Source organism: Culex pipiens, chromosome 2 (assembly GCF_016801865.2).
Source record: "Culex pipiens pallens isolate TS chromosome 2, TS_CPP_V2, whole genome shotgun sequence".
Taxonomy (NCBI): Eukaryota; Metazoa; Arthropoda; class Insecta; order Diptera; family Culicidae; genus Culex; species Culex pipiens.
In genome coordinates, this window is record NC_068938.1 from 19,349,478 (window position 1) to 19,364,680 (window position 15,203).

At 33.1% G+C, this 15,203-nt stretch overlaps 1 protein-coding gene across 4 annotated transcripts in view; it reads right to left on the bottom strand.

The window, feature by feature from the left end:
• Window positions 1-12,367: 12,367 nt before the first annotated feature.
• LOC120432426 (nitric oxide synthase) overlaps window positions 12,368-15,203 on the bottom strand; it is a 168,758-nt gene continuing 165,922 nt past the window's right edge. For all 4 annotated transcript variants that reach the window (XM_052707336.1, XM_052707337.1, XM_039597631.2 and 1 more), the window contains one exon: window positions 12,368-14,132. In XM_052707336.1, the coding sequence (XP_052563296.1) occupies window positions 14,022-14,132 (111 nt within the window). In that variant the 3' untranslated portion in view covers window positions 12,368-14,021. The remainder of the gene's footprint in view (window positions 14,133-15,203) is intronic.

Sequence of the window (15,203 nt, forward strand, 5' to 3'; positions counted from 1 at the left end):
TTGGGCAATTGTTTGGTCGAAATTTAGGGTTTTGCTGAGCCAACTTAAAACAAACAAACGAAATAAGTTTAAACGCGCAAACAGACGCAAATCCGCATAACATTCCCAACGACGTCATTCGACACTCTCACCGCCCATTTTTTTGGCGTTGCACAGATTTCGTCAGGTGCCAAGCCCAAGATGACGTGCCCGCGTTGTAGTGGCGCCAACCAATTGGCCAGACGCCTTGGAATCCGGAACGGCTCCTGCTAAAAATATCTTTCCCTTCTCCGCGCCCGGCGAAGAACTGAATTTCTTTTCCATTAAATATGACTCGACGACGACGACAGCTTCTGCTAATGATGTGCTCTCCCATCATCACTTCGCCGGTCATTCCGCAAGATAACGGTCCGACCTGCACGCGACACCTCGCCATCTCGCGACAGGTCCCGTGGTAATCAATCAGTCGCTGGCCTCCGGGGATCGGTGACCAACTCTACTACGTCGTGGATGGAATTAACCTTTGTTGAACTTTTTTTTTTGTTAAATTTTCAAACCCTAAAGAAACCCTTGATAAAAGATTAAGATTTAACCAAAAATGTCTACTTAGAAACAACTAAGTTATTAATAAAAATTAAATAACGTCTTCGAATACCTGACCATTCAAGGGTTAAACGATCCGAAAAGGTGTGATCTCTGGCAGTAGCGACGTGGGGATCATTTAGACATGTTTGGAGCTGGCGCTGACAATCGGCATGTTCGAATTAGTTTGAAACGCGTGCTTTGCTTGGGTTCGTGATTTTGGTGGGCGCCTTTTTTGTCCCCCCCTCAGGGGAAATCGTTGCTGGTGGGGCTAATCGTTTGCAAATTTTAGTTTGATTTGATTTATCACCTTTCAGCTTTTGACACTGATCGCGTTTCGAAAGTGCTTTCGATGGTGGTTAGTTCCGGAAATATGATGCTGGTGAAAATTTAGTAAAATGCGTCGCAATCAGTATTAAAAGTATTTTCTGGAAAAGAGCCTCAAATAAAAATTGATTTGGGTAACGCAGTGATAATTTATCGTAGAAAAGACCTGATTAGTCTTTTTAACATTTTTGCTTTTTTCCATAATTTGAATATTGTATTTTTTTGTTTTGTTTCATGAGTTTTTCCATTCAAGTTTCCATACAATTTTGAAAATGAAAAAAAGAAATTTTTATTATTTTTTTTCCAAAGGCCGGCTTGCATAGAACAGATCGAAAAAGTTCAAAAATTGTTGAAAAAATTGAACCAATATTTGACGAGATATCGCCAATTCGAAATTGAAGGAGCTCTGTGACAATCAAATTCTGAATTATATTTATTCTGGAAAAAGCTGTTTCTCAGCAAGAAGTAGTCCAATCACCAAAGACCAAAAAATAGATTGGCAGGTATTTTTTTAACATTTGACAAAGAAAATCAAATTTGCTTTTTCTTCTTAAAATATTTTGATAATGCGAACAATTTTGTTATTTAAACAAAAATCTAAGGTTTAGGAATAGGAATAGGAACTAGGAATTTAAAATGATAAAAAAATTGTGATGTCCTTTTCGATGAGAGAAATACTATTGACCTATTTTTTTTAAGCAAAAAATAAAAAAGCTAATTATTGAAATTACAGGTCCCGGTGTCAATATTTGAATGAAAAAAATGTTTTAAAATGCATCATGCACCTGTCCAGTTGTTTGGCAATAATTGATTTCCAAAATTTCTAAATACCGACGAAAATTTTATTTTTGCGAAAAAAAATTTTTTTGCGGTTCTGTACATTGTAATTTTATAAAAGTACTAAATATTTTGAAACGAGTCCGAACATGTTAAATATGATTATCAATGCAGAAAAAAGGCATTTAAGATTGTTCTCACTTGATTAGACTTATATTTCCATTGAAATTTTGATATTATTTAGAAAAAAAATTTGCCAACTTTTCAGAAATTTTCAGGTTGTGCAAAAAATCTTTGACAGAGTTATAAATTTTTTAAATCAATACTGATTTTTTCAAAAAATCGAAAAATTGGTCGCAAAAATTTTTCAACTTCATTTATCGATGTAAAATCAAATTTTCAATCAAAAAGTACTTTAGTAAAATATTGATAAAGTGCACCGTTTTCAATTTATATCCAACTATAGGTGACTTTTTTAAAAAATAGTCGCAGTTTTTCTTTTTTTTTAAATTAGTGCACAAGTTTGCCCAATTTTGGAAAATCAATTTTTGAAAAGCTTAGAAAATTTCTATATTTTGCTTTTTTTAACTTCGTTGATACGACCCTTAGTTTCTGAGATATTATCATGCAAAAGTTTAAAAAGCAGTAAAATTGATGTTTTCTAAGTCTCACCCAAACAACACACCATTTTCGAATGTCGATATCTCAGCAACTAATGGTCCGATTTATACTGTTAAAATATGAAACATTCGTGAAATTTTCCGATCTTTTCGAAAAAAATACTTTCAAAATTTTGAAACCAAGACTAACATTTCAAAAGAACGTAATATTGAATGTTTGGCCCTCTTGAAATGTTAGTCTTGGTTTAAAATAAGCTCGATAAGCTCAGAAAATTCACGAAGGTTTCATGTTTTAACATTGTAAATCTGACCATTAGTTGCTAAGATGTTGACATTAGAAAATTATGGGTTGTTTGGGTGAGACTTAGAAAACCTCAATTTTCCTGTTTTTTAACCTTTGCATGGCAATATCTCAGCAACTAAGGGTCGTATCTACAATTAAAAAAAAAACAAAATATAGAGAATTTTCTCAGCTTTTCAAAAATATTTTTTTCAAAGGTGAGCAAACATGTGCACTTATTTAAAAAAATGAAAAACTGCGACTATTTTCAAAAAAGTCACCTGAAAATGGATTTAACTTGAAATCGGTGCACTTTATCAAAATTTCACTAAAGTACTTTTTGATTGCAAATTTGATTTTACATCGAAAAATGAAGTTGAAAAACTTTTGCGACCAATTTTTCGATTTTTTGAAAAAATCAGTATTGATTCAAAAAATCATAACTCTGTCAAAGATTTTTTGCACAACCTGGAAATTTCTGAAAAGTTGGCATTTGAGGTCCTTTAAAACATATAAAAAAAAATAGTGTTTTTTTGCAAATCAAGTTTTATGGACAAAAAGTTCAATAAAAAATCACCAAAAAAAATTTTACCTTGCATCATTTTTTTCCAGTGTAGTCCGTATCCATACCTACAACTTTGCCGAAGACACCAAAAAATTCCTTCAAAAGATACAGATTTTTGAATTTTCACATATCATTTTTGTATGGCCAGCTGCCAAATTTGTATTGAAAATTATATGGACAAACTAATGATACAAAATGGCTTCTTTGGGCATACCGAAGGCACCAAAAAAGTTTCAGTCAGATTAAAAAATACAAAAAAAAATCGAATGACCGAAATCGGAGAGAACTGCTCCTTAACAAAAACTCCAGAAATGCTGTTTTGACGGATTTTTGACTAAAGCTTTAAAATCTATATGTTCATTGATTTTCTCGTTTTTTTTTATGAAATATCTAAAAATTGGCTACCAGTGGCTTGTCAGGCTATATATTTTTTAATAATTATTGGATTTTTATATATAAATGGCGAATGCGAAAAGAAAACAAAAAAAAATTGTGGTTATTTCATAATTTAAGCGATGATCTTTTTTTCTGGGGTAAAAAAGTAGAGTCTTTCAATTGCATAAAGTTCGAATTGTGGATCTGAAGAAAAAAAAAATACAAAAAATAAAATAAAAAAAAGTCCTACTTCGTAGAGAATTGCTCATATTTTCCAAATTGGTAAGGTTTTTTTTAACGTTTTTTAAAATGGGGTTTGTATTTATCTTGTTCTGCCATGAAGTACAAAATAATATTCGGGAGTTGCTTTGAATTTGGCTTCGGGATAAGGATTTAGGGTGTGGACTTAAAAGATCCCGTATAATTTTGTGGAGACTTAAATGGAAAAATTAGATAATAAAAAAAAATGGTAATGTTAGCAAAAACTAGGAAAATAACTCAGCTTTATAAAGTAATTTCAGACCAAAAATAAGCCATAACATGTGAGTACTATAAACCATGAGCAAAGTTAACAAAAACCGCCACAAGTCGGAAGTACTTTTTGCCTCAGGATAATCCTTTATTCAAATTAACCCTCAACCGGTACCATTCCTCACTCACACCCCGGTCATCGTTCAAATTAACCTGGGAAGCACGTGCATTTATTGTTCATTTCCTACCGAAAAAAAAGCAACAAAAACAAAAACCGCCAAACCGCGCTCCCATAAAAAGAGCGCTTCCTCTTGCGTTGCAGTCGTACATTCCGTCACTGCCCGGCTGCAAAACCGATGAACTCCGTGCGAGGTTGGGTTTTTCCTCCCGAGGGGCCAACCCAGTATGTACAAAACGATCGTCGGCACAAACAGTACCGGCGCAACTGGACATATTGCCATTAAAAGTGCAGCTTGGCACGAAAACATCCCATTAAACTGGAATGTTTATTTGCTTGAGGATGACCACTCACTACGCCGCTGCTACTAGGTAGGTAGGTACTACACCAAGTCTAGTAGGCGACGGTTCTTGCCTTTGCTTCTGTTCTGTTCCGTCCACTAAATCACTCAATCCCTCGAGGCAGAAGAAGAAGGCTTGTCCCCGCGTGGAAACCGTTACGAACCGGGACCACGCTTGATGTGTGTACAACTCTGCGTCACCAGAAAGGTCACTTTTTGTGGTCTGGCCACCAGCATCGATTGGTGTTTCGTCAAGTACCTGTACTCAAATCCAAAATAAGCCTTGACCTTTGACCTTCAAAACGCTGGCGCTGACGCGGTCGTAAATCTAACCTCACTTTTTTGTCAACTTGTCAACGAATAGCGAAGCAAAGTTCAGCCAACCTTGTGCCATTTGAGGAGACCTCTCTGGCCGGTCGTCCGGCGGTGGTCGACCACGGAAGGAAGCAAATTTGTCTCCAATTACAACCAACCGGTCGACGGACGATGGCAACGTGACATTGTGTTGGAGTGGTTCGCGAAAGGCTTCCAATTTCACTGACGCTGGCCAGTGAACCAACCTTCCTGAGAATTGCACCGGAGAGAAGTTCTGTGGAAATTGGGACCGGAAAAGGTGTCGGATTGAGGATTGAGCGAAATTTTGCACACAATTGCAAGAACTTGCAAGTGCAGTCAGTAGAATCTTGAGAAAATCGAATTTGTAACCTTATTGTAATTGTTGTCAAAACGGTCAGTAAAATTAGTGTAGAAAATCGATTTTATAGAATTTCAATTTACTTTTTTCCTATGTTAACAAATTGTTAACAATATTTATATCAGAAATTTTCAATTTTTTGTAGAATTTGCAATTCTCTTCGAGATTTTTAATATTGTATTTTTTTTTAATTTGGTTGGTAAAATGTTTATGTACATGTTTTCGTATGTCAAGCCATTTTGCATCATTAGTTTTTAAATACAAAGATCCGTACAATTTTGCGTCATACATTTTCTTTTGTCTTTTAACTAAGCTCATAAAAAATGACGAGGGGAACGTCAGTGCATTATATCTTGCTAACATCAAACTAAAATGAAAAAAACTCAAAATAAAAATTGCAAAGCTTCCTCTAAAAAATCTATTAATTATGACATGAAAATTTATGAAAATTTAAAAATAATATTGTATTTATTGAAAATTATTATTTTTTGCATCGACTGACCCCTCGATCATTTTGCTTTGTTATTGTTTTTTGACGTTTGTCTGCTTTAAAACTGGACTACAGCCAAGTTATCGAGCGCCCAATTACCAAACAAGTACTGTATGTGAAATTCTGTATCTTAAAAAAGATTTTGTGATCGATTTGGTGTCTTCGGCAAAGGTGTAGGCTATGTTTAGACACATCATAAAAAGAACGGGCACGGAAAAATGCCAATTTTTTTATTTGACTTTTTATCATTAAAGTTTATTTTCCAAAATTCGCTCTTTTATTTTTTATGTAAAATATTTTTATATATTTTTCTTCGTCTTTCAATGTTAACAAATGAATCTTTTGTGAAGTTTTTTTTCTTTTTTCTCTAAAATAATTGTATTATTTTAGAATCAAGATTAACCTTTTGAAAGGACTTTCACTTATTTTTGGCATTTTAAATTGTTGGGCATGATTTTTAAAGTTTCAAATTATTTAAATAGAAAAGAACAAAAATTAAAAAAAAAATTTTTTGATTATAAATCGAACCAACAGTTTCCAAAACATCGCAGGTTGAAAAATGAGGGTTAATTAGATGGCTCGGCTTTTCCCAGCTCATAGAAAGAAAATATTTTTAGAAGCAATTTAAAATTGAGAACAACTGAACATCTCTTGAAAAAAAAACACTGAATAAAGCTGAGAAATTCTCTACGAAATCGGTCTTTTTTCTTAAATTTTAATTTTTGTATTTTTTAATCCGACTGAAACTTTTTTGGTGCCTTCGGTATGCCCAAAGTAGCCATTTTGCATCATTAGTTTGTCCATTTAATTTTCCATACAAATTTGGCAGCTGGCCAAAATGATGTATGAAAATTCAAAAATCTGTATCTTTTGAAGGAATTTTTTGATCGATTTGGTGTCTTTGGCAAAGTTGTAGGTATGGATATGGACTACACTAAAAAATGATACACGGTAAAAAAAATTGGTGATTTTTAATTTCACTTTTTGTCACTAAAACTTGATTTGCAAAAAAAACACTATTTATAATTTTATTTATTTTTTTATATGTTTTAGAGGACATCAAATGCCAACTTTTCAGAAATTTCCAGGTTGTGCAAAAAATCTTTGAGCGAGTTTTGAATTTTTGAATTAATACTGATTTTTTTCAAAAAATCAAAAAATCGGTCGCACAAATTTTTCGACTTCATTTTTCCATTTAAAATCAAATTTGCAATCCAAAAGTACTTTAGTGAATTTTTAATAAAGTGCACCGTTTTCAAGTTAAATCCATTTTTAGGTCACTTTTTTGAAAATAGTCGCAGTTTTTCATTTTTTTAAATAAGTGCACATGTTTGCCCACTTTTGAAAAAAAATTTTTTTTGAAAAGCTGAGAAAATTCTCTATATTTTGCGATTTTAAACTTTGTTGATACGACCCTTAGTTGCTGAGATATTGCCATGCAAATGTTGTTAAAAATGTTAAAAAATGAAACATTCGTGAAATTTTCCGATCTTTTCGAAAAAAATTTTTTTCAAAATTTTTAAACCAAGACTAATATTTCAAAAGGGTGAAACATTCAATATTACGCCCCTTTAAAATGTTAGTCTTGGTTTAAAAATTTTGAAAATATTTTTCACGAATGTTTCACAACCACAACCTGCAAGACTTGCACAACCTGGAAATTTCTGAAAAGTTGGTATTTGATGTCCTCTAAGACATATAAAAAAAAATAAAAAATAGTGTTTTTTTGTAAATCAAGTTTTAGTGACGAAAAGTTGAATAAAAAATCACAAATTTTTTTCACCGTGTATCATTTTTTTTCCAGTGTAGTCCATATCCATACCTACAACTTTGCCGAAGACACCAAATCGATCAAAAAATTCCTTCAAAAGATACAGATTTTTTAATTTTCATACATCATTTTTGTATGACCAGCTGCCAAATTTGTATGGAAAATTATATGGACAAACTAATGATGCAAAATCGTAAAATAAATATTGTATTTGTTGAAAATTATTTTTTTGCATCGACTGACCCCTGAATCATTTTGCTTTGTTATTGTTTTTTGACGTTTGTCTGCTTTATAACTGGGCTACAGCCAAGTTATCGAGCATCCAGTTACCAAACATGTATGTGAAATTCTGTATCTTAAAAAAGATTTTATGATCGATTAGGTGTCTTCGGCAAAGGTGTAGGCTATGTTTAGACATATCATAAAAAAGTAGAAATCTTGCAACAGAGACCACCAAGAGCAGTAGATTGTAGTGTGAATGGATTCTTTTCACAGCTATAAATACATATTTTTTCGATCCACTTCCATTATAGAAAGTAATTTTAATGAAAAGAAGAATCTGTCGAAGAGCCAATCAAAGAAAATTTATTATAGAAAATACACTCCAGCCCATAATAAGCCCATTTTCTCCGGACTCGGCGCTGATAACCAGCCCTAATTATATTCCTTTCTACACCCCGCGTGACGTCGTTCAAAGAAGTGTGTCCGTCCAGATGTCCAGATCTTTGGGCCTGATGCTTTCTCATTTTATATTTAGCACGTGTGGTGGAGACCTCAACCGGTTGCATTCTTCAGCTTCAGAGTCCACCTCCAGAATGCGGTTGGCCAAGGACTGGACATCCCTCAAATAGCCAAGTCACCAGGCTACAATTTGCTCCTGGTTTTTTTCCCCCCGCGATCAATTTTAACTGTAAAACGCAGCGTAAACATATCAATCAAATTAAAATTGATGAGCCCTGGCCAGGTCCACGACGACGACAACGGGGACAGCAAATTCGTGCCAGTCCATCTAGTTGGATCCGTGAAACCGGGACACCCCGGGGTGTTGGCGCCACAGTTCTGCCAAGGAGGTGGTGGCGGGTGGTTGCTCATCACACATCGTAGCCGTAGACTAGCTTTGCGCGCAAATCGTGCAAATTCCTGCGATTTTAATTGCTCGAGCCTTCTCACCTGTCCGGGGCTGGTGTGCGCGGAGAACAACGCCTCCACCCTGCTTTGGGGGGGGGGGCGATTCTCTAGGAAGTTTGTTGTAAAAAATGTTCACTGCAAGGTTTTTTTTCGTTTTTTTCGAAGCATTTTGGTTTCGATAGCTAGATTTTTTTTTATATTATGTGATAAGGCTGGTACAAACATTATTTGAAGGTTTTGTCATCTTCAAAGCTGGGCTGAATAATCAGGGGACAAAAAACTATTCAAAAAAAAAAAAAAATCTAATTTTCAATGGAAATTTAATTGCAACCAACTGAAATGGGACCATCCACAATTTTGGTGGCAACAAAAACTCAAATTAGAAGCTCCATATTAGAAGCATGATTAAAAAATAACCCAAATTTACTTAAAAGCAGTTCTACTGAAAATGCCAAGCAAGTGCTGACAAGATCAACTTTTCAGCACTTGTATCGAAAAGTAATACTTTTCGAAACTTTTTTGGAGTTTGATACATATCTTGACGGTAAATAACATTCAAGCGCGAAACAACAAAAAATCTTGTTTAAATGGTGTTTCCGAAGTTTAAAAAAATTGCATTCAACACCTTTTCAAAACATTATTTTTCAGGAAAAATGTTCCTTTTGCAACTTTTGCTGTATAAACTACTACTTTGAAATTTGTTTTGAAAGACCTTAAACTTCATGTCATTCTATAGTGACTTATCTTCACCAAGCACAACACGGCGTGTTTTCTGGGCAACCTTAAGGAGCAAAAATAGTCATCGCTACTTTCAAATGTGTCTTATAAGAAATTTTCTCAGCTATCCAATGCTTCTAAGAATGAAATGTTTCATCGAGAAATTTCTGAGATATCTCTATTTTAAGTTTTTTTTTGTTTTAAATCCCTTCATCATTTTTTGAAAACATTTTAATAACAGTTCAGGAAATTTGTCAAATGATGTGTTTTATGTGTCATTTACTCATCAAAATGTGCAAAAAAGACAAGAAACAACTACTTAAAAGATTGCAAATCGCTAAACATTTTGAAAATTAAGTTTTAACCGAGTTTTTGAATAAGCAGGATTTATTCGGAAATTGAAATCAGAAAACCGTATTAAAATATATGTTTACGAGAACTAATAGATAATTACTTAATTTTTGTGAACAAAAATCAGCCGTCTGCTCTGATTTAGCTTGGATTTAACTGATACATACAACCGAAATTTTTGCAGGTTTGAATTTGTTAAGGGCAATCAAATAATTTTTTTTAACCAAATATCATATTTCCTTAACCAAAATTAACCATTTGCATGAATTGATACCAAAACATGTTATTTACTTGTAATTAATCCACAAATTACTGTGTAGAGTTTCAGGGGAAATACTTTTCATGAGTGTGAAAGGATTTTTATAGTTTTTTTTTAATGATCAAGTAATCAGCAATGTTATGTTATAGAAGTCTTCTCTGTTTTAAAAACGTTTTAGGCGTCATCCATAAAGTATGTCACGCTCTAGGGGGGGAGGGGGGTGGGGTCTCAGAAAGTGTGACATTACGTGTTATAAGTATAGGGAAAGCGTGACAAAGGGGGGGGGGAGGGAGGGGTAAATTTTGGCTGATTTTAGCGTGACGTACTTTATGGATGAAGCCTTACAAGTATCTTGATTTATTTTGAAATAGCTTGTAATGGAGGCTTCTGTTTGATTTTTTGTTCAAATTAAAATTTTATTTTTGTTCCAACTAAAAAAATGTTTGTGAAGGTGTTTTCAACATTCTCAATGCATTTTCAACAGTAAAACATAAAAAAATAAATATTTTTACTTTATTCTCATGGATTTTGAAGCATGCAACAGTAATTTGTAGTACATTTTCGATTTTTAATCATGCTTTGTATCTATGTTCCTGGTTCATATTTGTTTAAGGAAATATCATATTTATTCATAAAATGCAATAATACTCTTAACAATCTCAAACCTGCAAAAATTCATAGCAGGCACGTGATACATGTTCACAAAAATTATGTAATAATCCATTAATTCTAGTAAATTTTTTATTTAAATACGGTTTTATGATTTTAATTGCTGAATAAATCCCACAAATTCAAAACTCAGTAGAAATATAATTTTCAAAATGTTTAGCGATTTGCAACCTTCTACAAATTTGTTTCCTATCTTATTTTGCCCATTTTGACGAGTAAATGCCACATAAAACACATCATTTGACTAGTTTCCAGAACTGTTATTAAGAAGTTTACAATAAATGATTATGGGATTTAAAACAAAAAACTTAAAATTAAGATATCTCAGAAATTTCTCGATGAAACATTTCGCTCTTAGAAGCTTTGGAAAGCTGAGAAAATTTCCTATAAGACACATTTGAAAGTAGCGATGACTATTTTTTCCTGCTAAGGTTGTTCTAGAAAACACGCCGTGACAACACAACTTGTTAACAAAAAAATATCCGACACTGTTTTGGTTTTTGATCTGTTCAAATACACGTTACAAAAACCTAAAGCAAAAAATCAAACGTTTCTCTCAAAAATCTAAAGTTTTCAGAAAACATAGTCGCAGCTCGTTGCAAAGATCGATTATTTCAGTACTCTCTATATGAACCAAACTCGGCAGTGCCTCGGCGGAGGAACGTGTTGAAAAAATCATCATTTTGCTACTTTTTGCATAAACTACTATTTTCATTTTATTTGTTATGTTTCAACATTTCTAGACCAGAGATTTTTTTTTATTTCGGGAATTCCAGGGACAAAATATAAAAAAATCACAGAAATCGGGAAATTCCGGTTTAAAAAAAAATCGGGCGTTTTGTCCCAGGAATTCCCGGGATGTACGCAATAATTGTAATAGCCCTTAAAAAATCATGTAAAAAAGAAGTAAAAATATGCATGAGCAAGATACAACAGCTAAAACCTTTGAAGCTATTTTTTCTTCAAAAATTTGCCGGGATCGGTGGTGTAGAGGTAAGCGTGATTTTCTCAATCACCTGTTTGTCTGGGTTTTTTTTGTCTTGTTTCATGTGTCATACAAAAAAGCTGAAATTTGTATGACCCAATCTCATCCCCCAGTCCAAATGCCATCCCTCATGTCAGTACTGAAACTCTTTTTTGAAAAAATATTTTGATGCATTTTTTGTTGGGATATTACTAAATTTGTTTTTATTTGATAGCTATAAAATGACTCATATTTATACAACTATGTAAGAGAGTTTGGTGAAAAATATACATGGAATATTTTTTAAATATTCAAAGTTAATAAAACAGTTATCATGTCAAGTTCATAAATAGTATGACTAAATTAAAACAAATGTAACAAAAAAACCCCTTTACTTGTACATTATTGCGTTTTTCCATAGATCTGCTCCTTGGCAAATTACGGAGCATCTTCCTCTTCCCCCAAGTCAGCAGTGAGTTGACTCTTCTCTTTGTATGGCGAAGTCAGCGGCACTAATTCCAGGTAAGATGATCTCTCTCTCTATCGCCGTCTATGACTAGGAACGAGGGGGTGATGAATGTGATGAGTTCGACCGAAGGTAATTAACTGGCGCTGCGGTGGTGTTAAGTGTTAATTGCAAATAAAAAAAAACACACGACCATTACGGCAACTATTTGTTTGTGAATAGAGTTAAAAGTTTATTTTTTTCATGCGTGTTTTTTTTGTTGTTGTTGTGTGTGTTTTGCGATACAAGATGATCCTCAGTGGGATTGTTTAACAATATTGTTTTTTTTATTGGAGTTTGCAACTATGTACAGCTAAATGTGGAAGTATTATTTCTGGGTGTTTGTTAAAAATAGGAATACTTCGTTTTTTTTGCATAATGTTTTAATGACAAATGTCTGTTATAAATATGTTTATAGAATCGATTCGAAAATAGTTGTTCACATCTAGATTAAAAGTCTTTTCGATAATGTTTTGTTTGTTTTTTTCTCGTTTTCTTTTTTATGAGATAAATAGTGAATAGAATAAAAAATTATGATCAACTTTAGAAGCAATTTACTCAGCAGCAAACTAGTTCAAAACTTAAATTGAATGTTATAATAAGTCATGGTCATTAGGTTGTGCAAATTATTTATCCTATTTTTTTCAAAAAATATTAATTCCACCTTGATAAAAAATAATATTGCCACAATTTAAAAAAAATGGGTTGTTTTTTACATTTGAAATTAATTTATTTAAAATCATTGGTTAATGTAATACTCAATTAATTTTGAAACAATATAAAAAGTTTATTAAAAAAATTGCTGCCCAATGATATTTTGGTAGTATCGAAGAGTGGATATCTTAAATTGATTTAGTATATGCTAGCATATTTTATCTTTAACAATAAAAATTGATTTGATTTTTATAACTACATTCATTGGTTCTGATGTGTGTTGCATTCAGTAAAAAATCGTAATATTTTCTTTCGCTGATACCGAAACATTTTCAAATTTAAATATAATCGTTTGAAACAATTGTTTCACAATAAACAGTGTTTTTTTTACCTCAAATGAAACCAGGGTTTAACTTCTCCATATAACATCTTCCCGTCACGAACTATTAGTTACCCTTTCGATTGAAGCTAAAAGATTTTCCTTGAAAAAAGAAACGCATTTGCTTTCACATCCCTCAAACATAACAAGAACGATTAATCTGCAACTTTTGCTTCTAGAAGTATTCCGCGCTTTATCTTTTTTTTCTTTACATTTTTCTCTTCTCGCTTCTCACCCGTAAATCACTTTGGCTCTGGCGCTGGCGCTTTTCTCACTTTATTCCAAGTGGAAGTGCCCATCAATAATTCGCAATCAGCTGCTTTTGCTAATTTTAAATTCGCTCAGTTAACTGAAAAGTTGTGCGAGATTTTATCTAGTTTTTGCTTTGATTTATATTTTAATTTGTTGTTTTTTGTCAATTGGAGTTTGAATTAAATTTTTCAAAATTGTTGCATTTATTATTTTTTCGTATTTTGAATTTTTTGGTGCTGATTTTTTTAAAGGATAGTTGCGTAAGAAAATTGTTTTGCTACCTTTTTACAAAGATGGATATATTTAAAATATTTGAAGGAAGCCTTAACAATTGTATAGACATCATTAAAAAACAAACAATAACATTTATGAGAGTAAACTTTAGTGCGTTGCTTGAAATTCATTCCAACCATAACCGATGTGGTAAATTCCATTTGGTGTTTATAAATTCTCATTTTCCACGCTGTTGCTCGACGAAAGCTTTAATATTGCTGTTCAATTTCGCTTCAATGACTATTGGGCAGTTCAACAATACCCCACCAACGACTAGAGCCGCGACGCGCTCAGCACGTCCCCTCACATATTCATTCAGAGAGCTTTTGTGTGCGAGTCGGCGTTGCACCAGAATACAGAATCAGGCCTATTGATGACTGGTGTTGTTGTTGTTGTTGTTGTTGACGATGCCACAGCCAGCTTATGAAGGTTGCGAGGCCATCCGAATCCGGGCCGTGGCACGTGACTTGTTGTGCACTTCCGCCGTGCGCAGCGTGATGCCGAAGATGTCCTCGTGGTAGCGGTTCTCGTCCTGGGGGAGTAGGATAAAACGGAGATGACAGCACGATTAATTCTAGAATCATTCCACTCTCTAGAGTGCTTTAATGAAAACGGCGTAAAATCTAGTGAACTTTAATGCAACTGCGATGTCCGAGAAGGACAGAAAATTTAAATATTTTTGCAGAAAAATTGATTAGCAATCCCCATGTCATATAAATCTTTTTGCATAATTGGTTTCTCCATACAAGTCTGGATACAATTTTGATGGCTGGTCGTACAAAATGGGCATGTGAATGTTCGATAATCTGTATCTTGAGAAGAGATTTTCGGATCAAGTTGTTATCTTTGGCAAAATTTTGCTTATTTTGCAATATTTTCACAAAATTCTTTCTACAACTTGTTCAAAATAATACCCAGCACTTGTTGATACCTTTCCCGAGCAGACGAAAATAACTTGGGAAGGTCAGTTTTTGATATTGTGAGAAGTTCGAAATATGTTATTGGGATGATCGGATTAGTTGTTAAAATAACAAAAATCAATAACAGAGATTTGTTCGAAGAATAACTTAAACTGTTATTATGTTGTTATTGCAATAGAGCAATTCTCTACGAAATCGGTCTTTTTTCTTCAATTTTAATTTTTGTATTTTTTAATCCGGCTGAAACTTTTTTGGTGCCTTCGGTATGCCCAAAGAAGCCATTTTGCATCATTAGTTTGTCCATATAATTTTCCATACAAATTCGGCAGCTGTCCATACAAAAATGATGTATGAAAATTCAAAAATCTGTATCTTTTGAAGGAATTTTTTGATCGATTTGGTGTCTTCGGCAAAGTTGTAGGTATGGATACGGACTACACTGGAAAAAATAATACACGGTAAAAAAAAAATTTGGTGATTTTTTTATTTAACTTTTTATCACTAAAACTTGATTTACAAAAAAACACTATTTTTAATTTTTTTTATTTTTTGATATGTTTTAGAAGACATAAAATGCCAACTTTTCAGAAATTTCCAGGTTGTGCAAAAAATTACTGACCGAGTTATGAATTTTTTAATCAATACTGATTTTTTCAAAAAATCGAAATTTTGGTCGTAAAAAT